The 18408-nt window shown below is 36.4% G+C and overlaps 1 protein-coding gene across 3 annotated transcripts in view; it reads left to right on the top strand.

Annotated features, from left to right (window-relative positions):
* The first annotated feature begins 3 nt into the window (after positions 1-3).
* Positions 4-18408, top strand: part of RFX3 (regulatory factor X3) — a 126890-nt gene continuing 108485 nt past the window's right edge. The window contains exon 1 of one of the 3 annotated variants that reach the window (XM_075741036.1): positions 4-302. Coding sequence is in view for 2 of the 3 variants with exons in the window: in XM_075741035.1 (XP_075597150.1) it covers positions 626-749 (124 nt within the window). In the remaining variant the exon portion in view is untranslated. Of the gene's footprint in view, positions 303-563; positions 750-18408 lie in introns of those variants that run through there. The other 2 variants (XM_075741035.1, XM_075741034.1) reach the window with 2 other exon arrangements.

Raw genomic sequence — 18408 nt, forward strand, 5'->3', positions numbered from 1 at the left:
CTGTCCGTTAGGGCAGGCCCCGCCTCTTCCGGGCCTCTCCGGCTGGGCCGCCGCCTCCTCCTCCCTCGCTCGCTCTCCCTTTTGTGAGTTATAGCAACCGTTGCCTTGTGAATCAAGCGCCATAGTCACCGTAGTCCTGGCGACTGTTACCCATCAACAACAACCGCTCCTCTCCTGCTCCTCCTCCTCCTTCTGCTGCTGCTCCTCACCCCCTTCCTCATCGTCACCCACAACAACAACAACAACAGCCACCTCCAGCAGCAACGACAGCGGGAACACCACCGCAGCCCGCCTCAGCCCAGGTGAATATGATTGTCGGGCGCACGCCGGCCCTCCCTCCGCTCTCCCTCCGCTCTCCCTCCCCCAGCCGCTGTCTCCCCCCTCTTCGCAGCATCCGGGCCGGGGCTGCTCCCTTGGGCTGCGCGGTTGGTTGCGGTGCAACGAGGGGAACGTGGGTCACCCTCCCGGCTCCTCAGCTTTCTCCCGCCGCCTCCTCCTCTCCGACCCTCTTCCCAGTCCTTCCCCCCCCCCCCCCCCCCCCCCCCCGCTTCCTCCCCCGGGCCGCGCTGCCTTGGGGGAGCTTTGCGGTTGGGTGCGGAGCGCGTTCCTGAGCGGGGCGGTTGGGATGAGGGTGTCCGTTGAGTGGGGAGGGGAGCTGGCCGCGCTGCGAAGTGAGGAGGAAGAGAGGCTTGGCGATGACGGGGACGGAGGCACGCTTCTGGGACTTGCAGGACAATTGTTTGGATGCGGTGGGTATGCATCTTACTTGGTCTCCCCTTTGCACGGATGGGGGAATGCAGAAATCGGGGAACGAGGCTCTGGCCCCAGCCTAAGATTACTTACTTTAAACCCGAAAGAAACCGTAGGGGTGGGAGGAAAGATGCAGCCGGAGACGGATCCTGTAGCACACCCAGAGCAGGGGGTGTTTTTCCCTTTCACTTATAGGGGCCTTGTTTTGATTTGATGCGACTGCTAAATGTGGCAGATTTACGTGAACTTGCTATATTTTTTAATGATACTCCTGTGTTGTTGATCATGTCAATCACTTTTCTGTGCTTTATGTAGCCATGCAATTTTTTCTTTTATTCATAATTAATGTTGCCGCTTATCTTAGTGCAAGCTGTGTTTTCTTTGTATTGTGAAGTGTTTTTTTATTTATTCAATACCCTCACCCATACACAGAGTAGCAGGGCTTTTTTCCTTCTTGCGCTCCTGCAGGGGATTATTTTTTTAAATGATGCTTTCATACTACCAGTAGTATGTAGATCTAGTTTATGCACAGTGAGTTATGTTCATGTAGAGAGAATCCATTTCAGTTTCCTTAAACTCTTCACAATCAAGCAAATTCGGGATATTGACTGCAAGTTTGTGTGCTGAGCAGCAAAGGAAGAGAAAAGAAGAAATAGTATATGAAAAATAGTCTTTGTGATTTTGTAATTGCTACTATATTTCAAGAGCAAGTTTGGGAAAGAGTGAAGAGGCAATTTTTTACCTCCCAAGGAGCTGTAGTAGAAACTGTGTTATCAGTGAGGATGTGGAGGGTGTCCCTGCCTGTAGCAGGGGGGGTTGGAACTAGATGATCTTTAAGGTCCCTTCCAACCCAAACCATTCTATGAGTCTATGTTTTGCTTTGTTTTTTCTTCATAGTTTTTGTTATTGTTTATTAAGATTTAAAGATTTGTGTTGTAAGTGGTGTCAAATCATACTTTATGTACTTTTCTAATTCTTTCAGATACAGTCGATTTTTGGCATCTTATGGCAATGAAATTCTCCTTTAACATCTCCATATCTAGATATCCGTATCTTTGGCTTGTCAAATCATGGTGTTGTGACAAGCTTTTTTCTTTCTGAAGTGATGACTTATTTCCTTATTGCTTTATATAGTAAAATAGGTGGGGAAAAGGATGCTCTTGTTTTTAATCTAAAACCTACATTTTAATTGTGTATATATACTTTTTCTATTTTTGTATCTGTAGAACCCTGTGTAAAATGCAAGGTTTCTCATTACAATTTCAACAACAATATTTTTGTTTGTGTCACAGTGGAACTACCAAGGAATGTGACGGGGCAATTTTTCCAAGTGGCTATCAACCACAAAATGTGCTAAGTAGTTAGTGCATTGTTCATATTAACATTTCTTGAGCTAAAGCAGATTGGATCTGTCCTTTTTTTTAAATGTATATTTCATGGACCAACAAGAACTTGTAAAATACCCTATTTTGAGTAATGACCAAAGGTCTCTACATTGTCATCTTTTTATGATTTTACACAAGATGAAACCACTCAGTGCTAAGTTTGTAGGTCCTGCTGTCAAATAAGTTCTAAAGACATTAAGAATTTTCAGTGCGAGTTATAGTACTCTATCAGTTATGTGGCACATCTAAATCTTAATGTATTTGTTATTAGTTTTATCGGGTAGTTTATGTGATTTTTTTTTTTGTTGTGAAATCATTCCTGACATCTACTATTGTTGAAAAGAGACAATGTCAGTTCTGCACCATACCTTTCTTGAGTAGCTCTCTTACAGTGGGACAGAGTACTACTTGGGATGGAGTCCTTTTGGGGTGTTGAAATCTGCTTTGCAGAGCATATATCCAGACTCCTGGTAGCAAAGGAAAGTGCATGCATAGGCTATGAGACAAACTTTCTGTTTTAACTCTGTGAGGAGATGTGCCGATGTTTATTAAAAAACAGATTAGAAGTACATTATTTTGTCTAAAAACAAAGACCTTTTTAGTACTATTTAGCTACATTTTCTTTAGGCAGTGACTGCAGTTTGGAAAATAATAATGCAGCCGTAATCACCGCTTTGATATTATGGGCTTTACTGAGAAAAGCATTGACTCTGTTCTCTCTGAAATACTGTAATGATCATATATGAGATTTGCATTATGCATTCTGATTCCCTAATGCCCGCAGCTATCAAAATAGTTGGTGTTTGTGATATTAACCAGTGTTTGAAAATAGAGTGGCTTGTGATTTTCTTTTTTTATTCATTTGTTTTCATGACTTAGACTGTGATACTATCTGTGTTTCAGCATATCTTAATGAGCCTAACTGGGTCATATGCTCTGTTGTGTTGTTAGTGAGCTAACCTACCTTGTGCTACTCTGGAGAAACCCTTTCAGTAATGTGGTGTAGGTAAATGAATGAAATAGGAATCAAAGGTACAATGCTGTTAGATTTTAACATCAAGGTACTTTATTTGATAATTAGGTTCAGCTTTGTTAGCGCTATCCCATTTCTTGTTCCCACCTGATACGGTAGTTTGTTAATCACAAAACTGTCTGCAGAAATTTTGTTGTTGTTTCTTTAAATTTACTAAACTTTACATTGAGGAGTAAGGCTGTTATTGTTTTCCTTTCTTCTTACTTGAAATGTAAGCAGGTATCTAAAATGCAATAATCTTTTATCATTGCAGTTCCTTTTGGTGTGCTAGCTAGTGTTTCTGGTTTTCATGCTTTGCCTTGTCCTCTTAAGAAAGGCTTCCTTTCCTCTTAAAATATTCCATATTAGTTGTATTTTTACCTGCAGTCTCCAAAAGCTTACCACTTTCAGGTACTGTCAAGTGGAATGCTTAAAAAATTAATAGGCTCTTAAAAACATGACTTTAAAAATCCTTTTTAAAAATTGTTTTCAGTTGAAATGACATGTTGTGAATGTATCACAAATACAGACAGAAAAAAAATTAAGCTTTCAGTGGTACTGTAGTGTCCTTGTAGCTGGAGTTCCATTTCAAAATCAAACTCTTTGTCAAATGAATGTGTTAGAATACCAAAAGCAGTATGTTTTTAAATTATGAAACTACTTATTTTTTTACTAAGAATGACGGCTGAAAAATTAATGAGACTTTTAAAATTAATAGGCTAAAGTTAAAGATGATGTTTTTCTGTTAACTACAAGTTTATTATTTATATATTTCTGGTAAAATTGATTGTCAATTGTAAGAATACTTTTCTTTTCTCACAGATGCTATGTATACCCGTATTTTTGAAATTTAAGGAGCAGTATATATACTGATTTGACTAAATCTTTTTTGTTAGGGACAGATGGCTGATTTAAACAGGTGTCACTTTCATTTCTTGTGCATTGTGTTGAGACTTCCAGAGGTTTACAAAAGAGCTGCCTAAAGCAGGTGGTGATCTCTGCTTTTGTGATTAGCAAAATGTACTTTTCTAGGAAAGTATTTTCCCAGTGACTAGGTGTGTTTTAAAAGTTAAGATGTCATACCAGAGTTTGAAGTGTTCTGTATAGTACAATCATGTTATTTTAAAATTCTTTTCTCATTGGACTTTTAAAGCAAATGTGAGTTTGTGTGTGAAATTTAGCGGTTTATGACTGTGTGGATAGCTGTAGTCCTAATAATTTTCATTCTTGAAAGACCAGGAGCAGACATATTGCTTGTTGTAACATTTTGTTTCATTAAATTACTTACCTTAACTTTTTTTCTTAAAGAATATTTCACTTAAGAATATTTTTTAATGAAAATGACCCATTATTAAGAACAGGATTAGTTTCAAACTTCTGTCTTTTTTTCTGTTACCCTTCTATATTAGCACACCTGCAGTTTTCTTTCTTTTTTAAATTTTATTCTTCAATAGTTGTAACTTCCTCAGTTACAAAATATTTTAATAAGAAAATGAAATTGAAATTTAACAGATCTTAGGCATTTTTTGTTTCTAAGGGTTCCTTTTTTCTTTTAATACCTTTTTGTAACAATGACTGATGTTTATTCTTAGTTTTTTTCTTTCTAGTAGATGCACCAGAGGGTGCTATGGTATTTGAAATACAAAAAGGAAAGAAAATCCTAAAAATTCTTTCATTGAAATGCACTGGTAGTGTATATGGGAGTTGAATAAATCTTACTGAATTTTTCCTACTTCTTTCTGTGCATTGCAATATAGCAAACTTACTGTTTGGCAATATTATGCTAAATATCATGGAAGAAATTGGCTGTTCCATATCTAAGTGTGTCTGTCAGATATATTTATACACACTCTTAAAATACAATCTCTGTTCATTGAAAGAGAAGAAATATTTATATGTAAATTATGTCTGTATAGCATATAGCTGAAACAATTTATACTTACTGAAGTAAATTATTGCTCATCTGAAAAGCTGTATGAACTTACCTGAAAGACCCATGCATTTTGGAGTGATGTTCATTTTATGTTATATTTTTCATTTATAAATCTATATTCACATACTAATGTAACTTGCTCATTTATAACTGAATTATTTTTTAAAAATGCATAGATTTCTTTTTTCTTTGTCGATGAAACTCTTCCTGGGTGAAGCTGAGGTTGAAGCTTACCTGTTTACTTCTGAATTGCAAAAGATACAGGAGCTTTAGTTGATCAGGATAGATATCTTTCTCCAGCAGTCATTAGTTGGAGAAAGATACACCTGCCCCTCTCTGCCCACTTCAAAACAAAAACTCAACCCCAAATCCCCCAAAACAAACAAAAAACCCCCAGTATAAAAGTAGTATCCTCTACATATTTATGAGTACCATGCTTCATTTCAAAAATTTCTCTATGGGTATATGAACCCAACAGATTAGAATTTATTGTTGTAACTTCTGTAGTTTAATAATATCTATTGGTTTTCCATACACTGTAAGATTAAGAAGGCAATGCCTTTTGTGCGTGGGGATGGATTATGGTGTCTAGTTTAGTGTCATTTCCCTTTGGAAGCCTGTGAAAAAGTGCAGGCTGGAGCTGCGATAGAAAACCTTAAATTGCTTCATTTTGCGCACTACCTTTAGTTGTTTTTCCTGTTCCACCATTGTAAGTTGTTTGTCTTTAGCCCCCTAACTTCAGATTTAGTGGCCCAAAATCAAGAGGTGGTGGATGGACTATATTGTAAGTTGTATTTAATAAAGGAATTTACTGTTTTACAATATAAATTTTAATGAGGCTTGGAAGTTTAAATTCTAGCAATTCAGACTTTCTCTGTGAATTCCTAACTTATTTCTAACCTGTCTTACTTGTTTAAATTCTTATGTGACATCCATAACAATGCTATGGGAACACCAAAGATTGTGTATTAATCACTAAATTTGGATGTACTTGTAACATTTGAGACTTTTATTCATTCATTAATGAGAGGAAAAAAATATCTAGGACTATTTTTAAAGGTCATTTCATCCACCCATGGACCCCAATACATTAAGTATATCTCAGCTTCTTAGACGTTCTCTGAGTAAACAGTTTCTTTAGTTCTTTAATTTTCTTCTTATTGAAATCTTATTTCAAATAAGTTTATAAATTCTTTAAGGCAAGAACCACGTATTTAGATTTTGTTCAGGCTTTGGATGCTGCCACTACACCTAAGCCATGTTTACTGTTTATCTGTCAAGTAAATGGCTTCTCTCTTCCGTTTTATTACCTCATAATAATTAATCTAACTGTGTTTTCTCTTACATAACCACCTCAGGGATGTTTTCTAAACACTTAAACTCAGTGTAGTTACATCATGCAACATTGCAAAGTAGAAATAGAAATAAGCAAATCTATTAAAAGGTGCAGTATATCACTTTGCAGGTGCCATTGAGTCAGTTTATTCTACTTCAGTTAAGGTGTTCTGTTTTCTTGTCTAATTACTTCTTTTTCTGTGTTGTTAACTATATTCCTTTACAAAGAATCAGAAAAGTGTAATAGGATCCTGAGCCAGAGCTACTTACAACACAGTTATTAAGGTTACAGATAGATAGCTGTTACGTTTCTGTGGAGCTAAAATTCGAAAATACATTTTTAGCTCCAATGAGCTAGTTCATGTCTGCTGAATTTTCAGGTGATGCATTGTATATTGTTTCTGGAGTACCTTTGGTCTGATTTTCTTTTCCCCCTGAATGTATCTAAATCTGGGAGGGGAGGAGGGAGAGCAGCCTTGCTTATGTAGCTCCCTTAATCTGACAATTATATTGGATGTTTATAGGCTATCTGAAGGCTTTACTTGCTAGATGACCAGGATTGTGAAATTGAGCTAATGTCTTTCAGTAGGACCCGTTGCACATCATCCACACAGCATTTACAAAAGTTGCTATTGGTCTGTGTAGCCTCATCTAAACGAAATGAGATACTATCACCTGAGCTTTTTCTTCCTTCTCTCTTGGTAGTTTCTGCACTGTGAACAGCTGAGAGTACAATTTGACAGTGCAAGTCTTAGAGGAGTTGAACTACAAAAAGTTACTAGCATTTACTAAGGAGGACTAAGTCTACTCATTATAGGTAGGTGAAAGCAAAAATAACAACATAATTGTAGTTCTCTTGCCATTGGAAGGAGTGGTGAATGTCAGGATTTGTCTATGTTAAATGTTTCATAAATTTGACGATTCACCTTCTATTTAACTACTGCAAAAAGTTTTCAGAATTCTCCATCTAATTGCTTTTTTTCCAATGTGTGCTGTATTCTTACCTCTTTATCATTCTGTACCTTGACATAAACAGGAGAGGCGATAGTTACAGATTTAGTGAAGGAAGAATGTTTCTTTCTCCACGTTCTTGTTGATGAGATGTACGTTGTAGTTATTTCATTAAGAAGGACATGTGGCTGTACACAAAGGATTGTTAATATGTATTTCTAGTTAAGCTTTCACATACTATGTTATCAGGATTCAATGTTAATTGCTTTGGGTCTTGGAGAATTTGGAAAGATACAGTAAAGAAAAAACACTTGCCTTAAAACTACTTGCCTTAATTAAAAACCCATGCTTGCTTTTCAAAGTGTTTTTTAGAAAAAGACTTGTTTTATAATCACCATTTTAAAACTAAATTTACCCAAAATTTCTGATTAAAAAATTAAAATAATTGAACGGTCAGATCAGACACATTTTACAGTTAGTTAAGTTAGAAAAAGTTAGTGTTTAACTAAATATCTGTAGCTCTACAGACTATTATACCCATTTATAAAATTAATATATGGTTTATGAAAACTGGTTAAATTACTTCTGCGGAAAGGTCTGGCTATATTCAAAGATACATTAGCCTTAGCTAGCGAGGAGCAATTGAACTACCTGCATAGTAGCTGACTTAACAAATTAACTGTTAGCCATGAGGTGAAATTGACATGCTAGTTTGAGCATGTGGTAGCTAAGGTCATGTCAGCATAGGGGTTTCTGTTTAGTATTTAGTTCACTCCTCTTTTATTTGGTCCACCCTGTGTTAAACCATTTCAACTGAGTTACAATTTGCAAAAGAGTTAATAACTCTTTCATATTAATTTTCTTGGTTTTGATCGGATTTAGTAAATGGAAAAAACATAGAATCCAGTGTGTTTTTAACTCCTCAGAGTTGATTGTGTGTAATAGTAATAGCAATTCCCTATAACTTCTTAGGACGATCATTGTTTGGACTTTGTGAAAGGCATGAAAGCTCTTCTTTGAGCTGTACCGTCCTTACAGTTATTTTAGGGAATAAAACATGCTTAACTTTAGAATGGAAATAGGTAGCACAGAAATATGTCTCCATTCCCTAATTTTGTGGAAATCCTTTTGTGCTCAGATTCAGGGTTTTGAAGTGAGGCAAGTGTGAATGAGCTAAGATGAAAGCACAAATCTTCATGCTATTTTCTCTTTCCAGCTTTCTGGGTGCTTTCTGGTGAAGGTTGTCCTGATTTGCTCTGGTTTTCTCCAGTTCTCTGAAACTTTTGTACTGTAAGGACCATAGTCCTGGCAGGGTATTTTAAGGAACAGTAGTGGGCAGGTAAATTTTTAGAGGTTTTAATGTACAGGGTTTGTAGTTATGTGGAGATGAGAGAGGCTTAGGGTTTTTCAAACCTCAGGCTGATTCATAGAATTTGGGGTTTGTGACTGAAGTACGCTTCACTAGCAAACTTAAGTCAAACCAAGGGAAGGTGTATTCGCAATAGAGTAAGAATTAGAGTTTGTCCTACAAAGCAATAGCATAATTTATCATGCAAGTAGTGATTTTTGGTTTATGGAACAGAGCTGCTCCTAGTACTTGAAAGGTTGTGTTTTTATGCTGGTTCAGTTGTGGCTGTTTGGTGTGTTTTTTGTAATGCTATTGTTACAAGTCATCCAGATGGTCAGTAGCCAAACAGTATATCCTTATGAACTTGTGCAGTGTGGGATATTCAAATTTCAGTTACCATCTTGTATCAGTAGTTGTTTGGGGAGGCAGGTCTTCCTAAGATTTAAATTTCAGATACTAAAATCACCTGCCATGATCCTGATACAAGCCACTGAGTCAAGTTTCCCATCTTAATGGGACTTGAAGGCATTCACTGTCTTCACTGCTTGTCCATACTTTAGTATATATTTCTCTTGATTGAATTCTGAGGAAACTGACATTTCTTGACTTAAGGGAACAGCTAGACACAGGATCCTGGCTTCAGTGCAGTGACCAACTTTCATGACTGTCGTGGTTTTACCCCAGCTGGCAGCTGAGTACCACGCAGCCGCTCGTGCACTCCCTCCCATCGGGATGGGAAAGAGAATCAGAAGAGTTAAAGTGAGAAAACTCGTGGGTTGAGATAAAGACAGTTTAATAGGTAAAGCAAAAGCCGCGCGCACAAGCAAAGCAAAGCAAGGAATTCATTCACCACTTCCCATGGGCAGGTAGGTGTTCAGCCATCTCCAGGAAAGCAGGGTTCCATCACGCGTAATGGTTACTTGGGAAGACAAACGCCATTGCTCCGAACGCCGCCACCCCCCCCCTTTCTTCCTCCAAGCTCCTTATAAACTGAGCATGACGTCATATAGTATGGAATACCCCTTTGGTCAGTTTGGGTCACCTGTCCTGTCTGTGTCTCCTCCCAACTTCTTGTCCACCCCCAGCCATCCCGCTGGCAGGGCAGTGCAAGAAGCAGAAAAGGCCTTGGCCTCGTGTAAACACTGCTCAACAATAAATCCATAGAACAAAAACATCTCTATATTATCAATGCTGTCTCCACCACAAATCCAAAACGTATCCCCACACTAGCTACTATGAAGAAAAATCAATCCTCTCAGCTGAAACCAGGACAATGACCTAATGAAGTGGCCTGGCATCACAAGTTGTGCATCACAAACGTATTACAGGCAACTGAGATGAAGGAGAGTCTTAGGATTACTTGACATGTGGAAGGCTGCCTTTTAAGGGTTCCCATGGCTTGATTTCAGGATGACGTACTAGGTTATATGGTTGGGACCCGGAAAAACTCAGTGCTGTAGATCTCAGCAGCTCTTAATGGCTTTTGTCCTCAGCACAGTCGTAAGTTTGCGATACCCAAAAGTTCTCGTGTCAGCATAGTTGTGTTGTTGGTTACATGTTATGATCCAAGGGTGGTTACTCTTCAGACACACAGCTGAATTTCTTCAAAGCTCAACATCAACAGGCTGACCATCTGTAGCCTACTGAAACGATGTTAAGCTGGGGCGCGCAGTTCATTTTTTTTCCTGTACTAAAAATAACTGATGTTTTTAATAAAGTGTAAGATTTTCTTCCCACATTTTATAAGATGGGAAAAAGTATAATGTCTAAGGCAGAAAACTGGATTTATCTGGCAGATAGGAAATTGGAAGTTATGTTTTGGTCATCTGTGATAAAGAAAAGGAGGGAAAGCAGGGAAAGACTCTCAAGCAATAGTCTGTAGACTGTGGGCTGGTGATGGAGTGGCTAGGAAGCAGTGCTGTGGAGGAGGACCTGGGGTCCCTGGTTGGCAGAGAGCTGGTAGTGTGCCTTGGCAGTAGTGAAGATCAACAGTATCTCTTGGACTGTATCAACAAGGATGTAGGCAGGAAATTGAGTGAAATGATCATGCCACCCCTTGCAACATCTACATCCATGTAGATGCCCTCATGATCCCACCATTATGGGGAAAACATTGATAAACTGTAGCAGATTCAGCAGAGGACCACTGAGACAGTCAGGAACTCCACACATATGTCTGTGAAGAGACAGTGAGGGACCTGGGCTTGTTCAATCTGGAGAAAAGATAGTTTCAGGGATCCTAACAGCAGCCTGCCCTAATACCTACAAGCAGGTCATCAGGAAGGTGGAGCCAGGCTTTTCACAGCAGTGCACGGTGGAAAGATGAGAGACAATGTTCATAAGTTGGAAGTAAGAGAGGTTTAGACTGAGATACAAAAAATCATTTTCCCCATGAGGACAGCGCAGCAATGCAGTTGGAGCCAAACAAGGCTTTGCCATCTCTGTCCTTGGAGATTTCAAGCCCTGACTGGATAAAGCCCTGAAGAGCTGGTCTGATGCCAAGTCTGAGCCTGCTTTGAGAAGCAAGTTGGACTTGAGAGCTCCTGAAATATCTGGCTGCCTGAACTATACCATAGTTTTACTTGCGATTTGGACAGAGGTTCCTAGACTCTTCCATTTCTTAGTTCTGGAATTAAATCTTCACCGATGGGGGTAAAAAAAGAGGGATAGTGTCTAGAGCTAAAATCACAAAATAGTTGTCTTGAGCTATCTCACAAAGACAAAATTTGGGTGTCCGAGAGACTGTCAACTATACAGTACTATTGTGTTTCTTTTTCCTTCGGTGCATTACTACAGTTATATTATTTTGGTCCAGCTCTGTATCCTCTGGACTTCACAAACTTAGGACTGGGCATAGACTGGATTCCATGCATTTATTTATACAACATTTTGCAATGAAACCTTGAGAATTTTCACTGGAGCCCTGCAGAGGCAAAAATAATAGCAGTAGAGAAAAAGGCAATAGAAGGAATTAAAATGCTGAAGTCCATAGCAAAATTAATGTATCTCTTACTCTTGTTCAACACTACTTGAGGGATAAGCAAAGACATAAGTACATATTACAAATTGTGGTAAATATAGTCTTGATAATCAAGGCAGTATTAGAAAGTAATCACTTTATTTAAATGCAGATGTTTTATTGTTAGCTGAATTGAATTCCATGATTAAGGCATAAACAGGCAAATGCTTCATTCAGAGTCTGCATTTTGATTTTATTCACAAGTTGTTAAACTTACCTCCCTCAAATTTAAGAATTGCAGTAGAAGAGAGATGTAAGATTTCCTTAAAGTGTTTGCAGTGCATTTTTTCCTGGGAAAAATCCTTTTTCCAGTTGAACTGAATAGCGGAATGCACAGTGAAATTTGAAATGTCCTAAAAGATCTAACACCATAACACAGTCAGTACATTTTTCAAGTAACTCTATTCTACTGTACTTGTCTTTAAGAATGTTCCTGTCAAGTAAAGTTACGTGTCTGACTTTTATATTGCTTTAATTTTCTTGGTATTCATTTTAATCACTGACTTGTAAATCTTACTGAGCAAAACAAAGAGCTTCAATAAAAAAACCCAAATCAAATAATCTTGAGTGAATCTCAAAAATTATGCAAGTAGTATTGCGTTTTGGTGTTGTATGTGTCATTAGTTTAGATTTTTATGGTCCCATATTATAAATAAGATAGCTAATGGTGTCTATGTGATAATGTTATTTTACTGGTACTTGGCAGTTATGAAAAACAGTGAAATTATATGTTACATAGTCTTATGTCTTTATTTTCAGACTTAGAAATCAAATTCAGTTTCTGCTGACGTATACCTTTAATCTATATTATCACTTAATGTTCTTTATATTTGAATTTTTTTCTGATTATATATGCAGTAGGATGGAGTCTAATAAAACAAATCTTACTAAACAATTATAAAAATCAGTCAATACTACCTTTCATCTTTTGAAAGTAATACTGTTTACATTACCAGAGCATCAAACTTTTTGTCAGATAATGTGAAAATTTGTTAGAAATGTTCTGTAACCTTAGAAGCCAGAAAACAAACAAACATTTGTATCCAATTGTGCAACTCTTGATATTCCATTTGTATGGTAAATACAATTACTGTAAATACAGAGATTTGTTAACTATTCACTGTTGTACAGTACTAGCTTGACTTTTCTTTTTTATAGTTAGTGGATTTGCCCTAATACTTTTTTTTTTTCCTCCTTCATTTCTGTGTGCTGGTATGTTGTTCAGTATTCACTACTTCATTTGGGTTTTACACTGTACTTCCTTTTTATTTATCTCAGCGTTTTTTCTTCTGAGGGCAAAAAAGCCATGCAATTTGAGCCATTATGTATGCTTTTTTCCACAATTTCATGTTGTCACATGGTTTCTAGAGTCAATCTTAACTAAGAGCTTAACGAACTGTTTCTTTGAGAGAAATGCAGTGATAAGTAAGGAGGATGTAATAATTTTTGAATATTGTTAATAAATATATGCCTGTAAAGTAAAAGCAGACATTTAAATGGTTGGTTTTAAGTCACACATGGAACAAAAATAAAAATACTGGTACTTACTCAGGAAATATAAGCTGAGACCTGTTCAAATTGCTGTCTTTTAAGGTGCTGAGTACTGTTAGGTTGGAAAAGCAAAGCAGAGTGCATTGTTTAGAACTGAGTGTCTTTTACTGCAAGGTGGACAAAAAGCTGTGTGGGAGTTTTTTGGCATGTTTGGCTTAATGAGTTTTTTGGTTTATTTCTGTGTGTATGAATTGGTGTATATTTTTACATTAAAAATATTTTGTCATTTCATGAGTCACCAAAATCAAGCTGTATTTTTCAAACATTTATGGTAATAACAGTGTCTTGTGAATAAATATGTGCTTATGAATGCTAACATATTGGGAAAAGTCAGATGAGAAAGCAAACAAGGTTGAAATGAATATCTTAAATGTTGTTGTCCAGTGTGATACTGAATTACAAGCATGTTTGGTAAAATAATATATGTGCAGTGAAAGTATTTCTTTGTCATTGCTTCCAACGTAATACATTTCTTATGTATTTCCTGCAGAGTTGCTGTCACTGGATTTCCTATTAACTTGAATATATATATGTATCTTAAAAAAGGAAAGAACATGATAAACAGGGTGAAATACTAGTCGCCTCATACAACTATACTTGGATGGGAAAGGACATGGATACTTTTATCATCAGTTACCATCTGTCTTTGTTTTTTTTCATTTTTTTTTTACCGAAGCAGAATGAGATTGTTTGCTTTCCTTTTGAGCTAGCTTTAATACAGTATTAGGAAAATTGTAATTTAATTGTACAATTCCTGTGTTTTAAGTATATGGATACAAACAGAAATGGTAGATTTTTAAAGAGATATTTAAAATTCAGATGATGGGGCAGAGTGAGGGATACCTTTAGGACATAAAGTGGTATTTTGAAATAAGGTAGCTTTTTCTAAAAGTGTACCAAATTTTGTAATTTCTCTGTGAATACTTGTTGAAAGTTTTCTTTCTATGTATACTAAAAGATTGATTGCTCGTTTTATTCTCTTTCTTTTTCTTTCTTTTCCTGGACAGGAAATTAAAGTATATACCACTCTGTAAAACTTCCTTTCTGTCAACTTTTTTTTTTTCCTTTGCAGTTTATGATTTAGTCCTTTTTTTTCTTACCTTATTATATTATCATTGATGGCAGTGATATCTTTTTATGTATATTTTGTAATTACAATTATATTTTTGGTATTTTTGGCACTCATTTTTAGTTACTAAGCTCTGCAGTTCAGTATCCGCTGCTTTTTCCTGTTCCTTGTTAGATGCCTTGCTTGCGTGTGGTTTAATATTTAACAGTTTACCTGAGATAGTGGGGTGTGACAAGGCTACTAAGCATCACACATTGCTGACATGTTTCCAGCTGGGTTGTAGGGACTGCATGATTCATTCTTTACCAGCAGCCACTTTGCTTTCTTGTTTGCTAATTTCTAATTTTCTCTCAGGGTGCTTTAACCTGCTCCATTCATGTCAATGTACACAACATTGACACTTAAAAAATATATTCTGAGGAACATTCTTTTAGCTAATTTTATATAATTGGAAAGAACAAATATTGAGAAGTTCAGAATCTGTTTCTTTTACCAGCAACCTGACAATAGGTAAATATCAAGACTTTGGGGAAAAAAAATCACATCGAGGAGTGGGAAGCTTAGAGGATATCTTAAAATAAGAGGGGTTTTTTTTTGTTGTTTGCTTGTTTTGGTGGTGGGTTGTTCCGAGTTTTTTTTTTAATCACTTTGAACTTATAAAAGTGTGCTCACTTGACACTTACTAAGACTTTCTGCAGAGCCTATTGATACCTGCCACCTTTGTGGAATGACAAAGCCAAGCTCGCACTCTTGGTGGGGCTGACTAAGAAGGAGCTGCTGCTTGTTTGGGTTTGTCAGAATCTGTCCTGGAAAACGTATGAACAATGCTCCAAGACAATTAGAGGCTAACTTTTGAAAGATTTGTGTGACTAATCCCAAGGTATCATTGTTTATTATAGTCTTTACAGCCATCATTTTCTACACTTCTTTCCACATACAGTTTCTTGGTCAAAGTTCTGAACAGTTCATCCACAATAGTTTTTAAATATTTAAGTAACTAACCATACTGATCTCTTTAAGGTACTAGCTCAGTGTTGCTCAGTTCAGGAAAAACTGAGCTTTAGAATATGAAATGTTCAGACTGGGTAATTCTGTTTCAGTTTGGAACTCTTTTATAATGGGGTGAGAAGTTACATGTGTTTAGAGATCCAGGTTTCTTTAAGAGTTGTTCTGGATTCTCCCAGTCCTTTATATTCATATAGTCATATACATAGTCATAATGCTTTACATCCTTTATATATGATAAATTTTAATCTATGTTTTCATATTTGAGTGCATTATCCATACACAGAAGTATAAAGATTTTTTTTGGTAATTTAGTCATCATTGTCATTTCACATCCGAGTGTATTATTTTGATAACATTATTATGTGGATAATTTAGACTATGACTTTCATTATCATAATGATAAATTGAAGTTTTCAGTGGAACTATAACAAGTTAACATTAGCTTTCTTTGTTACTGGTCGTTTGTAGAATATACAAGCCTTATTTAGGCCATCCGTTAGGCCATGTTTGGAGATGTGAAAAAAATACCATCTTCTCTCATGTAATTGATTATAATATTGAAAAACCTTTGTAATTTAAATTTTGCCAAAATTTTACTATGTTATTTTTACAGCCCCATGTATGTACAAAGTGAAAAGAACATAGTTTTTATTTCCTGTGATCACTGTTCCAGTACCACTCAGTCTTTTGTCCTCCTAAGTCTGTTATTTCTGAATACGAAATTTTTAGCTCTTGTGGTCCTGAAAATTTAATACCTATTGCAAATGGTAAGTGATGTGATTGAAGACAATAATGTAGTTTTGATAAATGAAGATATTAAAAATGTATTACATTTCAGTAAGAATTATAAACAATTTACTGAAACATATCTAGTCTCCTTTATTTTTAAGTGAAATATAGTTTTATTATGGTAAATGTTGTACACTTCTGACCTCTCTGTCATTATATTATCTGTATTAGAGATAATCAAACTTGTGCCTGCAACGTGTGTACTTTTCTTGTGTACAGTGCACCAATTTTACAATTGTTCTGAGGCTATAGGGGCAATGTCTTAAAAACTGGTTTTGCTTCTTTTCAGCTTTAAAGCAGGAAAGGTGAGATTTTCAGAAAGCTGAGAACCATTAATTTATATGCCTTAATTCCAACTACCTTTCCTGCTTTTCACTACTAACTTTCACTTGCATCTCAGCTCATGGCCGTTCTTCTACATATACTTTACATCTCTTCTCATCACTCTCTTATGTGCTTGGCCTTTTACAATTACTCATCCTGCCTTTGTTCTTTTCTTTGTGTTCCACTTCTTTATGCTGCTTCTATATTAGCTGTGGGAGTATTGGGGATACAGGAACAAAAATTTCTCAGTCATTGACTTTAGGGCTAAACACCTTAATAAATTTGTAGAAAAGCAGTTTGGGAGAAAATCATAGCTTCAGCTAGTGGCATGTTTACTGATCTGAGGATATGGTGTTGGTAGTCTGTACATGGAAGATACAAAATTATGTGAGCAATTTGTGAATTGTTAAACAGTATGTCCAGAGAAATTTAGCAGTTTAGTTGAGTCACAGCTAAAAGCCTGATATTACCAGTTTTTGGTAATGAAGCTTCATGGCTGTGCCACATGTAAATTACTATTGGAATTTGTGTGTTTACTAAAACTTAGCATTGAAGTAGTTGGGTTTTAAGTATCACAAAATATGTATGTATTTAAATACATACAGGCAAATAACTTTTTTTCTGCACCTTACTTTCAGCATTGCTGAGAACTTTAATCTTCTGAAACTACTTATGGGTAAGAGGAACTATGTATGAATTATTTTTTTTTAAAGATACAATGAAATGAAAACAATAGTATAATGGAAAATGTTAAAAAATGTGAAGTGTGGGTAACAACATGTACGCCATTTAGTTTGAATGGCTGGATGTATGTGTATTATATATGCTTGAAGCAGCTGTTCTGTATGCATAGATATGTGTACGTTTATGTGTATATATTTGCACATACAGTATATGTGTATGCGGAGTGGCAGTGCGTATGTATATATCTCTTGTTTATGCATATAGAGAGTATGTAGAACCAAATGTAGTTCATCTACATTAAGTGATTTGACATCTAGAAGAAAGTAGTGAAAAAGACTTTCTGCAGCATCCTTATGCCCATGCACTGTTTCTGAAGGCTGTAACAATCTTTCTAAGCACCTTAAATGAGTCAGGTTTTCTTGCTTGTAGCAGTAGCCACAGCTTATCAATTTCATGTCATTCATTAAAATTTTTTTCTTCTGAACCACAAAACATAGGGGAGCAGTTCTGTGTGCATTTTCTCTGGTATAATTGTGGAGGTAGTGAATTATATCCTAAGAACAGTGGTTCTACAGTTAACAGGAGACATTGTTTACTTCTTAAATCAGCTTGGTAATGTAGAACTGTCTACTAGAGAGAATTGCTACTTGGAGAGGGAACATTCAGCTTGTGCAGCTTTCTTGATTGTCCAATCCTACAGGTGAGATATCTTCTGTAATAAAGGACAGAGAAATGCTAGGCTATGCCTTAAGCTTCTTATGGCCAGATGCTGGTCAAATTTCTTTTATTGAGCTGTCAGTGAAGACAACCAGCGTGTCTCACCAGATTTAATAAATCAAGACCGTATTCTGTTTTGTCTAAACAAAATCTAGATTTTTGCAAGCTTCATTTGCTTCAGTGATGTTGAAATCTCATACTTATGAAAGGTCATTTAAGGAAAAATGGTAGATGGACATAGCTTTGGATCTCTGCTCTCTTTTTCAAAGTCCTTCCTGTGTTTAATAAATCCTTGGGTAACACAGAGGCACTTAACAAGCTCTAACAAAATGGTGACTGTAAAACTTAGTTCCAATAACCAGTATCTAGCTTTTACAGCATAACATGCTTAGATTGTTCTAGCTATACCTCTGTTATGTTTTCCAAGCTGCCTGTCATCTTTGAGGTCATGACCACTAGAGTAACTTAACATTATAGTGATCTTTTCTTTATATAATTATAAAAAGTAAACTAGCAATGGTGATCATAATCAA

Source organism: Balearica regulorum, chromosome Z (genome assembly GCF_011004875.1).
Source record: "Balearica regulorum gibbericeps isolate bBalReg1 chromosome Z, bBalReg1.pri, whole genome shotgun sequence".
NCBI classification, from domain to species: Eukaryota; Metazoa; Chordata; class Aves; order Gruiformes; family Gruidae; genus Balearica; species Balearica regulorum.